The following is a 14389-nucleotide window of genomic DNA, read 5'->3' as shown; positions in this document are numbered from 1 at the left end:
TGCAAGCACACACTAGCAAATCACGCTATTACTCAACATGCACCACGGAATGGGCACCTAGGCCATCTGCTCTTGCTACCAGAAAAGCACAGAAGCAAGGCAGGACTCTGGGGGAAGATAAGTATTAACTGATCTTGAAGGCATGATAAACAGAGACCACACTGAAAGCCAAACAAACTGATACTATTTAATCCATGCATGGTCAGAACTGAAGAGTAAAGTAATTCAGGAAAATAGTTAGATCTGTTAGGTCTCGCAGTCTGGAGAATGCTGCAAAAGGCCTGAACACACCTGGACAGATTTGTCTTCATCACTAGGACCACACATGCCTCATGCATATGTTAAATTCAGGTTAACATTTATATCAGACAGTAACCAGTCACATCCTTCCCTTACCAGCCACTTCTAGGTGCTTGTTAGCAGAATGCCTCTTCAGAAGGGCTTCTAAAATAGCAGCACACTTGAGGACAGCCATGCTTTTTTGGCTGCACGTGTCTTAAAATGGGTGAGCTAGAAAGCCAGTCTGCCTTTCTACTTGGAAGAGCAGAAAGCAGACACATTCCTCTTAGACAGGAATGAGAGGAGGAATTTACGTGCTCTGTAAGTTATTCCTGGGGTTGCGCACACCTTGGTACTCCCTGTCCTGTTACCATACTGAAAGACTATTCCTAAGCTAGAGTTCTGAGCCATGTAAGAGGAGCAATACTTTAGCTGAAGAGTAGAAGTACTGTAAGAGTGAGATGTCACTTCAACATATGCAATTCATCTGGCAGAGACAACCATTTTATGATCTAGTTGAAACCAGTTTGCTTTGACTGGAGGTAGTAATTTAAGTTACCTCCACAAAGAGAGACCAGAGTGACAATAGGTAATTAAAACCAAGTCTTTCACCTACCAAATACTATTGGAGTGGGTTCAGTTACTTGTTCCTCTTCTTTTCTTAGGGTTTCAGAAGCATCAAGTTTATCCACCTACATTGAAGCGAACAGGAGATTCATGAAGACCTTGTCTAGGAATTGCACCATCGTGTGAAGCTTTTCATGCCTGGTACCTTAGCTAGCAAGTGCTCCTTTTATTAGTCCAAGTTGGAGACTATGAAAGTCTGCATGTTCCCAGCAAACTATGCTGTAAACTTGCCCTCCCAATTTCTTTAGGTTTATTGCAATAAGCAATAGCTATCAAACATAGCTGAGATCATCATTACCTTCAAGTGAAACACTTTTTGGGGCCCTATTCTAGTCACTGGTAACTCCATGACCCAGAAAACAAGCCCACCAAATTGCAGTTTCAAGCATCATCTCAAATGGGCCTCATCTATACTCATCTGTTAACTTGCAGTCCCTCTCCCCTTCAATGAGAGCACCCAGACATTCTCAAATATTCCAGACCCATAAAGTTTGATCTTACCTAGGACTAGAGCCTAACCCTGCATGCAGAGTACTGTTTTAACCATATTAGTTTCACATAGACTCCTTCTAAAGGAAACTCTAGAACCATCACAGAAAGTGGTCTAGTAGTATTGGCTTTATACAGATCTCAGTGTTGTGCCAAATAAAGCTCTGTTCATGCTAAACACATTTGTCAAAGTGCTACAGTAATGCAGGAGCCCTGAACACAGCTTTGAAATGTGGGAGGGGAGGGGGAGTAAACTGAGAAGGCAACACTACCTTCCTTCTCTCAGGGTTACCAAGTTATGTCTTCCATAAGAGAGCCTTGAGACTGAAGACTGCAAGGCATAAAAATCACACAGCTTCACATCCAGATACAGGCAGTTCTTTCACTATATTTCACTGTATTTCACTTACTCATCCTCCTTTCCCCCTGCAAGAATCGGTATCTGGTCTGAGAAGAGCTGCAAGAGGGGTCTTTATTATACTTTAGAGATGTTACCTAGATCTGGTGTTTAACAGTTCCCTGGACTTTTTGAAGTTTGCAATTCAAATCAGTAACTTGAGTGGCAGTAGGTCTTCAACTGCTTCATTGATAGCTGCCAGTCTAACAGCTCTTCAGGATAACACTTAATTTTGGTGTTACAAATACTATGCAGATTACTGTGGATCAAAGCAATCGAGAGCTACCAGTTACAAACTAGTTGTACTGCTCTACTTACGACCTGGGATTCCCACTGTCTCTTTACTGCCCCCCTAAAGCACTCCGGAACTTTGAGAAGAAGTGCAGTTACGCCCTCTGATGGAGAAACAGCAAGCATGCCGAGAGCAGACATCCTGCAGAGGTCACAAAAGCAGCTCTCCAGGAAAGCCTAAACATCTGTCTACTTTGCTGCCTAGAAGTGAGGTTGTTCGAAAGGTTTCCAAATGAGTGTCATCAGACTGTGTATGCCTGGCCCCTTCCAGGATATAGGCTACTCTGTGCTTTAATATCTCATTATGCATAAATGTAAGTTTTAGAAGACATACACACTCTCGCTGATAAACTAGTCTATTCTTTTGTACTTTTGAAGTTAGTTACGTGACAATTTTAGACACACCACATTTATAAAGCCCATTCTCCAGTTCCATGTTTTGCAGTTAATTCAACAGACTAAATTAGTTCCACTGTAAACCACTTTCACCATGCAGATTTTCCTTCTGGCAAGTTATCCCGTATTTAGTACATGTGATTACTTGTAAATCCAACCAGCAGTTTAAGAAAACCCCATGATTTTGGACCTAAACCTCACAAGTTCAGATGAACTTGTGTGGCAAGTTTCTCAGCAGAATATGATGAGGAGGTGGTGTTTTAGATCTGTGCAAGTACTTTCATTATACTAACAGGCAAGATGTTTACAGAAGCTTTATGCTACTATTCAAACTCACCATGCCTGAAAGATTGCACACTTCAGTGATCTACAGGGTAACAAGCAATTTTCACTTGGAACAAATCCTGTTACATGGCAACTGCTTTTGTTTACTTAAGAACATCCTCCCCACCACAAGATAGCTGTAATACATCAAAGAGGAGCACAAACACTCAAGCCCTCCTCAATCACTTGCTTGTTTCCCATGAAGAGGAGCAGAGTCTGGTTGGATTTTCAAGTTGTTTGTGAATAGTTATCCTTTTAGCATTAGAAAGTGAACAGGAAATGAGTTAGAGCTAAGTTACACTGCTCTTCTGGCAGAAGCTACAGCTAGACTCCTGTAAAAGAAACTTAGGATATTGAGGGACACAAATGAACACAGAGAGTTTGAAATCAGAGTGTCACCTTATAGAACAGCCCATCAACCTGCAAGAAAATTCAGAGGGGAATACTTAACATGATTTGATTAGAAGCAACCTGAAGCAGTCACTTTTAGATTACTCATTTTAATGAAGTTCTTTACAGTGATGTTCTATGCAACCATAGATCCTTCTAAGGAAAGATCTTAGCTTAGTACCTTAGAGCTGTTTGAGACAAGCATTTTAGGACCACACATGATCAGAGTATCTCTTCTCTGTAAGTGAGGACTAGCTATTGGCATCAGTATTGTACAGCCAGACTAAAGTTCTGTTTTCCATTTAAAAAAATAATCTTCAGCAGACTACTCCTATGGCTGATGTAGGAACAGCATGTACTATTAGTTACTCAAAAGCTATATTCTCTGTAACAAGAAAACAGAGTACTTGCATAGTTAAAAGTAAACAGTGATACAGCACGTCCTCACCAAAAGTTTTCAGCTTCAACCATGGAGCTGCTCTGAAAAATTAGTTGCTTAGGTCCACTGTGAAAAGCAAAAGTTCAACTAGACACCTTTCAAGTCCCAACACATCTATTTATAAATTTTGCTAGCTAGCCTGAAGTGATTAAACCCACAGAACTTTATATAAGACTTAGTCTTATGAGGAACAACAATATTCCAAATACATGCAAAAAGCTCTGGTTTGCATAATGCTAATGACCCAGCAGACTAGAAGTGTTAACTTCCTAGCCAATGCAATACTCACTTTGGTAAGGTACTCTCTCATCACTTGGATGAAATAAGGCATTGCAAAGCCCATGATGTTATGCCTCCATGCCAACTCAAGGACTACATCTGGGTGCAGCAAGTCATAACATGTGAAAAGGCAGGCTGCAAAGCACTCCTGCTTGCCTTCTTCCAGGAACCACTGAAGCAGCTTCTCAGCTAGCTCTGCATCTTTGGACTCTGCAGCATACTGCATAGCATCCTACAGAAAAGAACAGCAGTTAAGCTTGACCCTTACATCTTGCTCTACACCTTATGTGTACATTATTGCTAGCTAGAGAAGCCAGGTATCTGGCATACCATGAAGTTAGTCTTTAGCTTGGCTCCTACAGAACATGCCTGGTGTTATAGTACATGCACTAAGTTAAGTCCTCTTGTTTTGAGGCAACCCAGATACTTGCATATTAACATTATCCAACAAGCTTTTCTTAAATACCTGAAGTAACCCGATGAGATTTTGCTTAGTTTTGTAGCAGAGAAGTAAACAATCTGGCTGGTATCCCACCTATCTCACCATTAGATAGTATGGATTGTACAGAGTAGAAGAGATTTTTCCATCAACTGCCCACTATGTGGCAAGATGAAAGACTATTTGCCAGCTCTCCAACATAGTAGGTAAAACCTGGTCCATGTGAACTCACTACAAGCTTGAAGACTATACCATTGCTCTCATGTTTCATCTGTACCCTTACAAGGGATGAAGTCTTCAGTTCTGTAGAGGATGTTCTGTACCAATACAGATCACTGTCAGATGCCCATTGATATAGATAGAACTCCAAGTATAGAATAACATTATGAAATTAGATTTAGGATATACACTTGAAATTACAAACACTTCTGCTCTAAGAGTCTTTCCTTAAACTTCAGTTGAAGGGCAAAGACAAATTAGAACTCCAAAGTTGAAACTAGCAAAAGACATTCAGTACCCAGGAGATGTATGCTTCATAGCTCAGACTTCTTTGACTATCAGGGGGAAAGGCTGCACTAACTCACCTTATACAGACGGTCTTTTTTGCACAGTTCCACACTCTGCTTCCAACGGTTGTTACCCTTATACAAGTATGCTGCAATACGCCTAAATTCAATTAGTTCATGCTTTTCCAGACGTTGAGCCAATGTTATGTTATCAAAGTTGTCATAGGCATCAATGGAAGCTCTCAACCCCTGTTTGAGAGAGAGTTGTTACACATGCTTCCAGATAGTAGCAGATGAGAACTACAGTACAGCGCATCTAAGCATGGTGCGCAAGTGTTTAGGTTCTGCCAGCTGGATGTTGATACTATGGCTACAGCTTGTTTACTCTGTGTATTTCATGCATCTCTCCAAAAGATGATTTTTAACAAAGCAAGATGCTAACTTGGTCCTACTGACTCCACAGAACAGAAAAGCTAGTTACCTTTAGAAGACAAAGCATCTTCCAAGTAGCAGCCAGCTGGGCCAGAAGCAAATCTGTTTGCAGAAGCATTGCTCAGAAGAGTACAGATCTGATACTGACTTTTGTGAAGTCTGTTCTCAGAAAAACAACTCTGGCACCTGCTTTGTTTGCAAATCAGTGTCTCAAGACTCCTGTCCGCAAAGGACCCAATTCCACCCCCACTCCCACTGTATTGCAGAAGTTGTCTTCTACTCAAAAGAATTACTGTGTCAGCTGGGGAATAACCAAACTATGGCTTTTTTTTTTTTGTTGTTGGATAAAGAAAAGCATCTACTTTGTGGGGCTCACCTGGAAATCTTCCTCCTCTGTTAAAAGATTGTTTAGAGCTTCGTTAACTCCTTTGTTGTTGTGGTTCTGGACTGAACGCAGATAAGGCTTTACTAGAAGTAGCTGATTAACCTGGAATTAAGATGTTTCCAATATAAGTATACCAACCCAAACCATTCTATGATTCTATGAATTCTGACACTTCCTACTCATGAAACAGGTTTCCACTTGTTACTGCAAGAGTTTGTCCTTACTGTCAAACACCTTCAAAGCATCTTGTGTTGCTGGAAGTAAAATAAAACAGCTCCCTCTGCCAGCTACACTAACTCTTCCAGTGTTTCCCGTATCAAACCAGGATTAGGTTGCTTCTCAGTCCTTTGTACCGAAGGCAAAGCTACCTAGACAGATGTCAACCCTTTTCCAACCAGAGACTTGACTTGAGCAAGAGGATTTCATGTTCATCTACCATCTCCCAAACTCACCTTTGAGAAAAAGTTGACTGTCCTTGTGTGATCCAGTCGTGGAGATAATACAAGCAGGAGATCATTGATCAGTAGAGGTTTGTAGTCTAAGTAGAACTGCAAGGCTTTGTAGTACAGCTCCACATTGGCAACCTGATGTGGATAGACACTTGTGGATAGATGTAGTTAGCACTTCCACACAAGTAAGCCTAAAGGTGCTTAGTTGGGACCACTTAACTCAGCACAAAGTTTATCTGACTCCTAAATAAAAGCTGAAGCTTCCTTCTAGAGGCCAGAAGTATTACACCTACATGCAGAATTATTGTTTGATCTTATGACTTCTTGTGCCATCTGCTTCCAGATAGTGAAGTCACAAGCTTACCAAGGGTAGTACAAACCAATTCTAACCCATCCACAGTTGCAAAGATCCTGCACATCCAAGATCCCACTACAGCCAATATGACCATTTGCTGAACTCCTGAAGCCAGTAAAGGCTGTAGCCTTAACCAGTCTAAGTTGCCTTGAAACCCTTAAGACCAGTAAGAATGCATTCAGTCTCAAATCTTGTCTAAAACTATTCATCATTCACTATTCTCTGCAGTATTCATGGGACCACAATTCTCACACTGAAGCAGCTGGAAACATTTGCAGAGATCTTTCAAAAACAGTTACAGGCTCAGACTAAGCCAGCAGTCAGCTCAAAGGTATTAAGGAGGTTATGCCTCTTGCTTGTGACCTATGATCCTGAACAGTCTCTGAAAACATTCTGTGCTTGCTGCTGCCACTCAACAGAATGTGCTGCACAGCAGAAAACGATGGGTATAAGATTAGACTAATTCTTGTGGTAAACTGATGGGAAGTTGTTTTGAGTACAGCAGGAAAATAGAGTAGTAGCTTAAGCAAACTCATTTTCAAAATAGCAATTCTGTTGCCCATTTTTGCCTCTATTCTGAAAGCAGCTTTCAGCACTTTCAGTTAACTAGTTACTTACCTTGGCAATTATGTCTTTAAACTGTCCTTCTTTCCAGGCATCAGTGGGATGATTCATCATAGTGATTATTGCATTGTCGTACTCCTCGTACTTGTCATAGAGGAATACAAGTTCTGCCCAGAGATGAGCCTGTTCTGCAGCTCTGAGCACCTAATGAAAACAAACAAAACAAAAAGCAAACCAAAACAAAAAAAATCAGTTTGATTCACTGACAGCTTCCCACCTTCACTTGCAGTCTAGCTACCTTACTGCATACCTTTGGAATATTAACTCTAGACCAGAAGAGCTCCAGATGTTCCCTCATTTTCTGAGGCTTGAATTTGGAGTACAAGATGGCAAGTTCAGTAAACATGCCCATGTGAGCACGCTCTAGGCCCAGAGCAGCTTCCAGAAGGCCAATCAGTTCTTCGAAATATCCACGATCCTGAATGTTTGGAAAATAAGGATTAATTGCAAATTCATGACCAACTGGCATTTAAAGCTCACTAAAATGCATATTTACTTACATTCAACATGCTTTTCTTTTCTCTGCAGATGAAAGTGCTTAGATTTCTAAGACATTATTCCAGAGAGACAACAGAATTGTAAAAGATGGGACAGTGAAAACCATCACCCTTCCATTTACTACGGAAAAAAATTGCATGCAACTATTAAGAAACGGAGGTGGAGGAAGAATGAATTTAAGGATCAGCCCTACAGGGTAGGAGGTGTTATCTGTGACCACTTTAGCAGCAGCTACAAGTCTGCCTAAAGTCTTCTAGGATATTAACAGTAATCTAACCTGATAGTAGCTGATCAGCTCCTCAAGTTCATCAGCATGGATGACTATGTGTAAACCACCGATCTGTGCCAAGCGGAATTCTTCTCCATCTACACAGGCAAAGCACACCTGTAATGAGAGTTAGCAATAGTCAGTTAACAGCAGAACACAGCAATGCTTAATCTCCTTATATTAAAGGGAAACTTAACTATCAAAGCTTTACCAAATTTGAGGCTTACTGTCCTGGGTTCAGCCAAACCATGACACTTACGTACAGTTCCAAGTTGGTATTTCCATTATGCTTGTTCTAGAATTGAAGTCTCTGATTTTGCATTGCTTTGCGATTCAGCTTTATCATTTTGGGTGAAATTACAGCTTATAAGATAGATATACTTTATAGCCAGAAACAGTTAGCAAGCTACTATCAGAACTAAAACAACATGCTCAGAAGCAACAGTAAAGCACATTTCTGAAGACTATTAATAAACTTGAGTTTAAGTAAGTTACCTCTTTCCATGTCCTTGTGCTATTGGCTTTGCGGCCACTGTCCACTGCTGCCTGATACTCTCCGAGGTGCACCAGGGTAGATGCCAGGCGAGCAAAGTTAGACACATTGTTATAGAGTAGTTTTGCAGCCTCATACATCCCCTCTTCATAACAGCGATCACCAACCTGGATTAGGAGTTCAAAGTAAACAAAGGTAACAGCAAGAATCAGGAATCAGCTAAGTAGCATCATATATGGTTCCTGTGGATTAACACATACCTGTTGTATATGGGCATTGTTAGGGCCACTAATAAACTCCTCCAGTTCTGACAGACGATTAGTTTTTGCCAAAGCAAAAATAAGTTCAGTCTCTACGTAAGACTCTCTAGCCTTCTTCCTGGCCATCTGCAAGAACTTGACAAGGTCCTCCCAGTTATCTTGAAGAGAGAAAATATATTTAAGATCCCCTGTTTAGTCATTCTGTATATTGCTCACCTTGCCCACCTTAAGAACAGCTTTTACTAGTAGCCTCAAGGATTTCCTCCACCATGACACTAGGCCATTTGCATGAGTTACAGAATTCCCTGCTAAGCACCAAGTCACCTTCACATAAGGCTGAACTTCTTGCAATTATTCTACAATCCAGTTGGCAAGAGATTCTGCCACATGAAGCTAAATAAATACATTACACTTGGCTATATTTTAGGTGATACCAGTCCAAATTATCTCCACAGGAAGGTCTATCTTTGGCATAGCAACACAGACAAGTTTGTTGACAGGAATCTCACTAAACATTGACTCATCCATTCCACGCACTCACTGTTCCCGTTTCCTCTGAAACAGAATTTGTAAGCCTCAAGAATCCCTGCTACTTTATGTAGATGCAATAACCTAGCCCATATCAATCTTAAGTTTGAGGATGCTTTGCCTTACCATTTCTATTTGCTGCTTGAACAACTTCCATGTAGGCAGATGGATCATCTGCCTTTATATAGGAGTCAATGGCTTCTTTCACCAAGTCCTTCTGGAGCTGTGCTCTGGCTAGCTGGCTCCATACTGCTGGTTCATTACACCGCTCTGCAAATTCATAAGCACGGTCCAAGTTGCCAATGTGCTCAATCAGCACCTGTTTGAAATTGAAATTGCAAGTGAAAAAAATCAAAGCTTTATAACATTGTCCTTTCTAACAGAACTCTTCCTTCAAGGGTATACACTGTTCTGTGTAAGCAATATGAAGCTAACTGCTTTTAGAACAGCCATTTCTGCCCAGTGTAGTAGAGGCAGCAAGAATAAGACTCTTACTGCTACTGTTTCTCCTCTACCTTACAGGAGTCAGTAATGCTGGCCTGAACACAATGCCTAGTAGCATTTGCTTCTCCTGCACCTTTCAAGTATGAGTCTCCAAGGCAGCCACTCTGAATCAAATGCAGTGCACATTCCCCAAGCATGTAAGTGCAAAACCCCAAAAGGTTTTTATTAGTTTGACCAGATCAGCCTCTGAAGTCTTATTTTGACCTGTTTTTGCTATTCTTTGCATATAACCCCACTTCTCCCTGCAACTTGATATCACACATGATCTGTACACTCAAGTCTCAATGATTTAAGTGATGATCATTCGTTGAGAATCAATAACAGTACACTTCCCATTCTCTCTATTACTGACATTCTACACCTTCATGGAGAAACCAACCTCACCTGAATTGCTGAAGTATTAACATCAAATTTTCTGAATATAGCAAAGGCTTCTTCATATAGCTCATTACTGATGGCAATGTTCGCAATATCTGGGGCATCATAGTTATCCAGCCGATTGATGTATTCCATCACACGAGTGCGGTCAGCCTTAATGGCAGTCAGGATCAGCAGATTCTGGAGATTCCTTTGGTTAACAGAAGGCATGGGCTTTAAGTACTGTAGGTAACACCTGCCTGAGTGACATATATTGTACATGCAAAAAACATACCCGCTTGCTGTCACTAGCGACCACCTTTCATCCCCAGATTGAGAAGCACTGATACTTGCCTTCAGAAAAATTGCTTACCAGTATCAGTGTTTTCTCAACACATCACTGCTAACTGCATAGTGTGAACTAGCTCTGTTCTTAAAGCACAGAGCACTTTTTCTGCTTTTTCACCTGGTTACACAGAGTTAAAAGTGCTTAGGTCTTGCAACCAAGAGACCCACTAATAACTCAGGCCGCTTCAACCTAAACAAAGTCACTGAGGAGGCTAAACTTGTGGACAAAGCTTTCTTCTTACCTGTGTTCACTGAATACAGAATTATCCAAGACAATTTTTTCCAGTAACTCAATCAATTCATTAGGCAGGTCAGCAGTCATGAAAGCTTTCACAGTTACAGAAACCTCCTCTGGATCCTGTGTTTCTGATAAAGCTGTTTGGACAACCTGGTTTTGAAGGCAGGAAAGTATTAAGTGTTTTCCACAAATGAGAAATTTGCCAACCTATTCCAATGAACCACAAATTAAGGCTACAGAACTTCAGAGTATTTCATCACAGACAGCCAGAAAGAGCCACTTTTATACTGGATATAGCTATTAAAGTCACACCTTGGCCCTGTATGTGGAGCAAATACACTAGATGTAGGTCACTCCCCAGGACAGAAAAAATACCTTACTGGTAACTGAATTTTCTGACCATGAAGGTCAGAATTAATACCTGCCACTCACACTGTCACAAGTTTCTGTATGGTTGAGATGGGGCCTCAGGAAACCTTGTTGAGTAAGACAGCTACTTTAGTGCTCCATAATGTTTCTTAGACATCCTGAACTGAAAGTTCAGCCTTTGTGCTGTACCTGATCAATAAGCTGCCGCCTGAATGGGTTGTTTTCTTCCAGAACATTTGCCCAGAGCTCAGGATCCTTCCTGCGCACCAGATAGCGAGCCTCACTCTTAAACAGTGAGTTCTCATTGCAGACCTGAAGGAGAAGTTACAAACATTAGTATTAATGTGAAGGGTCAATACCACAAGACAGGTTTAGCTAGCTATGCATCAGACAGTCTAGAAGACTGACTAGAACTAATTGCTGACCAATGCTAAATGTTACAGACAGGTTCTTACCCAACCTCTGATCTGGAAGGTTCATGGAGAAGGTCTCCAGCAGAATTTCTATAGCTTCTCTTGTTTTTGCCCGACACAAATACTGTGACAGTGGCTTCACAGTAACTATTTGCTTCTGTTTGAAGTGAAGACCTGCAGAAGCCTGAAGAACTTAAATTTTAAATCTAGGAAGGGAGCCACTTGCCTGGGCAATGTTAAGTAGTGAACTGAGGAATGGTGCTGGTGTTCAAAGCTAGAAATAGGTTACAGGTTTGGTGTCATTAGCTTTACACTAGAAGTGTTCAGAGTAGCAAGTGGCTTATATTCCTCTGTTAAAATGTTAAGGGCACAGAATAAATGTGAAATCTCCTATAGAAGTGCAGCAAGAAAGAGTTATGAGTTATGATCCTATTAGTACCACTAGCTTCAATTTCCAACTAGAAGAGTAGAAACCTGAAGGCCTATTTGATTTTCTACCAATAGGACATGTTTTGTTAGTTTCCAAATTAGCTCTTGGAATCTCAAATATTTTGCTGTAAGCAAGTTAGTAGTAGCACAATTTTGCTTTATGTTGTACATTTACTAGTTGCAGGAGTTGAGCCCTCTTCTAAGAAGCAACAATGTCTGAAGAATAATTCTTACAGGAGGATAATCTTTTCATAACCAGAAACACCTGCTCAGAACATCAGTTCAAGGAAGAAACTGGTACTGACAGGTTTTTATGGTTAACCAGAATGTTAAAGCTTATCCTAGCAATGTTTCCTAGTAAAAAAAAAAAAAAAAAAAAAATATCAGAGCCACCTTCATATCCCAAAGTAAGAGCCATGCATAGCCAGCCATTTCTTTTTACAGCTACAAAGAAGGTATTACTTCAAGAACAGATGCTTCAGGCTGGAAAGTCATTCACTTTCAGGAGCAAGCCTAGACTATACCACCATTCTAACACTCACAGTATAGGCCTTGCCAGGGAACAGCATTTACTTCCTTTCAAACAGGGCAAAACAAGCTAGTCCTTACCCCTACACAGCTGACATTCTTTGCTATACTAGTGTGGAAGCACAGGCAGGAGGAGGAGAATGTTTTCTTTCTCAAGAGTCACGAACACTACAGTCTGGCGTTAAGCTCTGGTGTTCAGTTTGAGGCTAGGATGTATTTGGAGAACCCTGGGAATTTCACTTACCCTTGAAATTCTGAGGGAGGTTCTAGGAATCAACAAGCTTAAGATAGGAGAGGAATGCTATCAGAGTAAGTCCTTGAAGTTTGACTGTCAACGTTTATTTTCCTTATTCTAGTCAAGTAATGGAGGAATATAACTAAGGGTCAGCCACACTAAGGGAAAATTACAAGTCCCATTCTAGCTTCAGGGAAGCTTTTTCTCCCACTGTAGAGTCAGGCTAGATAACAGCCCATGCCTTCTGCTGATCAAGTGCTCAAGGCTCAAAAAAAGAACACGAATTAACAAAGGTTTAACAGTAGGCATGTTCATTACCTGGGCCCAGTAAGCTATTTAGTTTTGAGCAGAATTAGTGGATGAAAGACGTGAACAGTACCGTAAAGGTGCAGAGTTAAACAATTTTAGTTTGGACATAAACCATAGGAGTTCTTATCAACATAAAAATTACTGTCTCCATATAAAAGAACCTGTCTACCTCAACTCTTGAGAATACAAGACAGGATTCTGCAAATGTTGGACAAATAGCCAGATAGGCTTCCACTTCAGGCAGCAAGTAGTTCTTTAACATGTTTATAAATGCAGTTTTTCTAACCTTTATGAGTTCCAAATCACATTGCCCTCTCTCATAAGCAACGCAGGCCAGATGAGGGTCCCTCTTTTCACAATATTTGCCAACTACACGGCTGTCATAGTAAGGATTCTCACGAAGGAACCGCTCTGGATTATTGTTACTGTCAATGTAGATTTTGGCCAAGGCATTATGAGTCGCAGGTTCTTCACAGCCTTCATGAATCCTTGATTCCAGCCATGGCAACAGCAACTTAAGCCTTTGAAGAAGCAAACATTTTAGGTTTGTAAGTCAGACTGAGGTATGCTTGACAGCTACCCATTAATACCTGGCTTTCCTTTCAAGCAAGTCTGCTGGTTAGACTTAAAGACCAGCCAGTTGTTTTTAACAAGTCTTAGATGAGCGAGGCCAGATCTGCAGTTTAACATCAGGGGAGGCTGCAGATGACCCTAGTTTTGCAATCTTTCAGCTGTTATATGAGCTGGCTCTTCATACTTAAAGCTATTTGTTCATTTTACAGGCAGCTACAAGCTAATTACACAAGCTGCTGTGTGCCTACAAGATGACTGTTAAGACAGTTTTATTTAGATTTCCTCCAAAGGCACATCCCATGGTTGTCTGTACAGGAAGTGTTCAAAAGCCATGTTATCCATCATGCACTGCTGTCAGGCACTCCTATATGGCCCAAATAATCAAGAGTGACTAACAAATATAAGCTGCTTTTCTATAAGGAAACATAACACAATATTAGTATTGTATCATTCAACAAAACTTCATCCAATCCAACCTGGATGTACACCAGGGTCATGAAAGCCCAACACTAGTGTCTACAGATACATTTGGGTTACCGATTTCTTTTTTCCACTTCAGCCACCAGCTCATCTGTTGAGAACTGGCCTCTAACCACCATGATCAAGTTCTTAATGACATCTTCAGAACAATCCACATCAAGCAGCCCTCCGACCACTGCTGGTATACGGCTAGGATTCACCTAGAATAAGCCACCATCATTAAAGTTAGTTATTAGCATTACTAATAACCCACCCCCAGTATTCCACAAGGGGAAGTTCTAGTTAACAATTTAAAATTCACTGCTCTAAAGCATAGTTTAAGTTACTAATACATTTTTATAGACATTCCAGGAAAAGCTACACTTACGGGTTTGTAACAGACAAAAGGCTTACTGAAGAGCCTCTGCACTAGATGTGGGAGCATAAAAAAAGATGTAGCAAATTTGCTTTAGTCTACT

The 14389-nt window shown here is 40.8% G+C and overlaps 1 protein-coding gene across 5 annotated transcripts in view; it reads right to left on the bottom strand.

The window, feature by feature from the left end:
- CLTCL1 (clathrin heavy chain like 1) overlaps window positions 1–14389 on the bottom strand; it is a 36941-nt gene that overhangs the window by 1444 nt on the left and 21108 nt on the right. For 2 of the 5 annotated variants that reach the window (XM_030500759.1, XM_030500757.1), the window contains 17 exons: window positions 13989–14131; window positions 13165–13399; window positions 11154–11276; window positions 10600–10745; window positions 10037–10220; window positions 9275–9467; window positions 8621–8778; window positions 8363–8527; window positions 7877–7984; window positions 7352–7519; window positions 7096–7245; window positions 6126–6257; window positions 5665–5775; window positions 4935–5105; window positions 3922–4143; window positions 3203–3223; window positions 896–971 (listed from right to left, as the gene is read on the bottom strand). In XM_030500759.1, the coding sequence (XP_030356619.1) occupies window positions 896–971; window positions 3203–3223; window positions 3922–4143; window positions 4935–5105; window positions 5665–5775; window positions 6126–6257; window positions 7096–7245; window positions 7352–7519; window positions 7877–7984; window positions 8363–8527; window positions 8621–8778; window positions 9275–9467; window positions 10037–10220; window positions 10600–10745; window positions 11154–11276; window positions 13165–13399; window positions 13989–14131 (2506 nt within the window). Of the gene's footprint in view, window positions 1–396; window positions 486–891; window positions 972–3202; window positions 3224–3921; window positions 4144–4934; window positions 5106–5664; window positions 5776–6125; window positions 6258–7095; window positions 7246–7351; window positions 7520–7876; window positions 7985–8362; window positions 8528–8620; window positions 8779–9274; window positions 9468–10036; window positions 10221–10599; window positions 10746–11153; window positions 11277–13164; window positions 13400–13988; window positions 14132–14389 lie in introns of all 5 variants that reach the window. The other 3 variants (XM_030500761.1, XM_030500760.1, XM_030500762.1) reach the window with 2 other exon arrangements.

Source organism: Strigops habroptila, chromosome 11 (assembly GCF_004027225.2).
Source record: "Strigops habroptila isolate Jane chromosome 11, bStrHab1.2.pri, whole genome shotgun sequence".
Taxonomy (NCBI): Eukaryota; Metazoa; Chordata; class Aves; order Psittaciformes; family Psittacidae; genus Strigops; species Strigops habroptila.
Note: the sequence above shows the minus strand (reverse complement) of the source record. Positions and strands in the feature narration are given on the sequence as shown.